At 32.0% G+C, this 2,810-nt stretch overlaps 1 protein-coding gene across 1 annotated transcript; it reads right to left on the bottom strand.

The window, feature by feature from the left end:
• Positions 1–337: 337 nt before the first annotated feature.
• On the bottom strand, positions 338–1,412 carry LOC135218370 (uncharacterized histidine-rich protein DDB_G0274557-like). Its single transcript, XM_064254626.1, has 2 exons — positions 1,362–1,412; positions 338–786 (listed from the first exon to the last, which is right to left on the bottom strand). Exons 1-2 carry the CDS (start codon positions 1,371–1,373, stop codon positions 451–453), a joined length of 348 nt encoding a protein of 115 aa, XP_064110696.1. The 5' UTR covers positions 1,374–1,412; the 3' UTR covers positions 338–450.
• Between the last annotated feature and the right edge of the window lie 1,398 nt (positions 1,413–2,810).

Genomic DNA, 2,810 nt, shown 5'->3' with positions numbered 1-2,810 from the left:
TTATTGAGGTCCCTTATTCAGGTAAATCATTGTCCCTAACTAACAAATCTGACCTCATATATTTTTCACCCTTGGTGAACATTTTCCCCATAAAAAAATTAGGTCATTGTCATTCTCCTTCATTCTCCTGTTTGGTATGAGATCTTCCAATGGATTGTGAAGGCACATTATAAAGAGATTAATGTAATATACTATCAATCATTGTAATATTATCATAAATGCAAGGCAACAAACCTAACCGGGTGAGTCACCGCCATTGCAAACATTACAGTAAATTAGGAAAGGAAGACAATGATCTATAAAACTCAATATAAAAATCATTAAAATAAAAACCAAATACATTTTACAGTATTTTAATTCAATTGTTTCTCTTTACATGAAACACTTCTGAATCAGCAACAACAGAAAATCCACATTTATGCTCCACTGAGACCAGCAGTCAAGTTCTTCTTAACCTGAGTAATAGGAAGGGTAGCTGTAGTATGGGCCAGGATAGCCATAGTAGCCATAGTTATTGGAAGGTTCTGCGTAAGGGTAAGGATAAGGGTAAGGCTCAGCATAAGCATAAGGATCGGCCGACCTCTTTCCGTGATGGTGAGGATAAGAATGGTAGACATGTTTGTATCCAGCCTCTGGTTCTGGTTCGGCTGATCTCTTGTGAGGGTAGTGATTGTAACCATTGGGTCTTGGGTAGTAAGGGTAGTAGTTGCGATACCCATGGTCTGGCTCTGCATCTCGCTTTTCAATTGCAGCAGCGCAAGCAGAAGCCGCCACCAGCACAATTACCTGGAAATTTTGTAAAGCACTGTGAAATTAATCTCCATTCAAAATGTAAGGGGTATTATAAAAAATTGCATATACTAATATGTAATAGTGAGCAAAGGTTACTTCAGAAGGTGAAATAAACTAATAACTATTTCTTTTACTATTTTATGGCTAAAGTGGGGACATATTATCATCAACGTCGAACACTTAGCTCTTATAAGATAATGTTTGAAAGTAAGTCAAATGACTTTATTATGCACATAATCATAAAAGCTTTGGTATGTAAAGGAAACCAGAAAGTACTCATTTGAAGTTCCATAGAAATTTTCTTATTTAAGAGATAAATGTCATTTGAACTTTTCTCCTCATAGTCAATAATTAGAAAATTAGTAGCAATATAACAAGCCAATAATTTCCCGTGATAAATCGTCAGCACTTTGACGGGTAGCAAGAAGTATTTAGAAGACTGCAAATGTGCCGTTTGTCATAAAAGACCCAAACAAACTTCCTGGTAAATAATGTTGTGCCTGCTCTGATCTATGGTACTAAAAACGAGAAAATTTACAAGTAACTATATCTCTCTTTGATATACTGACCAGGAACTTCATTGTTGCTCGTGGGTGTTCACCGTGGCCACTAGTGAGTGAGTGTCTGCCGTTGGAAGGCGGCCTCTTGCTTTTATAGTCGTTTCTTTCCGAAGAAGACCTTCGTTGAGTCTTGTGACATTGCAAAAGGAAACCAGAATTTTAGTCCCGATGTTGTCTTCATATTGTCATATCGATAATGATTTAGATGACCTGAGCAATAGTTTATGAATATGAGTTGTTGATGTTTAATGAATAAAATAAAATAAAATTATAAAGTATTAGAAGAAAAACACTATTATGTTTATATTAGAGACAAATTACTTATCTATTAGATAAATACATATATATATATATATAATATATATATATATATATATATATATATATATTATATATATGTGTGTGTGTGTATATATACATGTTTATATATACCATATTATTATATATAATATATATATATATATATATATATTAACATATATAATATATATATATATATATATAATATATATATATATAATATTATACATTATATACATATATAAACATACGTATTTATTTTAATTTTCGTTAGTAAAACAAAGCTCCATTTGTCTGTACATTTTAGCACGTTTTAATTTACCTAAGTTTGAAAAATAATGTTTATAAATATCTTGCACGTATCCTGATTAAACTGGAGGTTGGATAACACCTTGCTTAGCATAATTTCATTATTGATGACTGTTCTGGCTGTTTCCATAGCAAACGAAAGCAAACAAAGTAGCGCTAACTTTGATTAGACAGCGGAACATCAAAATAAGCAACGACCTTTGAGTTTCTCAAAAAACAAAAAACAAAATTTCTAGGGTTTTTTTTTTTTGTCATGTTCTCAGGGCTCATGACTCCATATGTCACTTCAAACTGATAAACATCAAAGAGCTCTCTATTAGTATCACAATCTATGACCTACCATTATTTTGAACGATTCATTTACAACGAAATATATATTTAAAAAGATGAAATAAAACGTAAAACGTAGTAAAAAAAAAAAAAGCATTCTAACCATTTATGATAATCCAGTAATAGGAAAAGAGCTTGTATACTTAAAAATAAACACCATTTTCTAATTTTTATTTTAGAAATTCTCCTTGGATGTAGCCACTAAACAGCATGCCTTCTTAAGAAAATACTGGATTCCACTTGTTCACTTATAACTCTAGCTAAAATTGCTTATCTGTTTATTTAATTTATCTCAGCAATAAAAACAACCACTGGAGAGGCCTCCTCTTAAAGCCACAAAACCGCTTCGGGGCTTCACGATGCCTCTTCACTGACGTTTCCTAAAATTTACATCAGATTGGACTGCCTTCCATCATGAAATAGAGTTTTTAATATATTATTTTTCAAAAACTCTTTTTCCAAAAGGACCTGTATATAGAGTTGTTAGAACCGTCTTACCAGTGTTAAATTTTAATGTTC

The sequence above is a fragment of the Macrobrachium nipponense genome, chromosome 9 (genome assembly GCF_015104395.2).
Source record: "Macrobrachium nipponense isolate FS-2020 chromosome 9, ASM1510439v2, whole genome shotgun sequence".
NCBI lineage: Eukaryota > Metazoa > Arthropoda > Malacostraca > Decapoda > Palaemonidae > Macrobrachium > Macrobrachium nipponense.
Note: the sequence above shows the minus strand (reverse complement) of the source record. Positions and strands in the feature narration are given on the sequence as shown.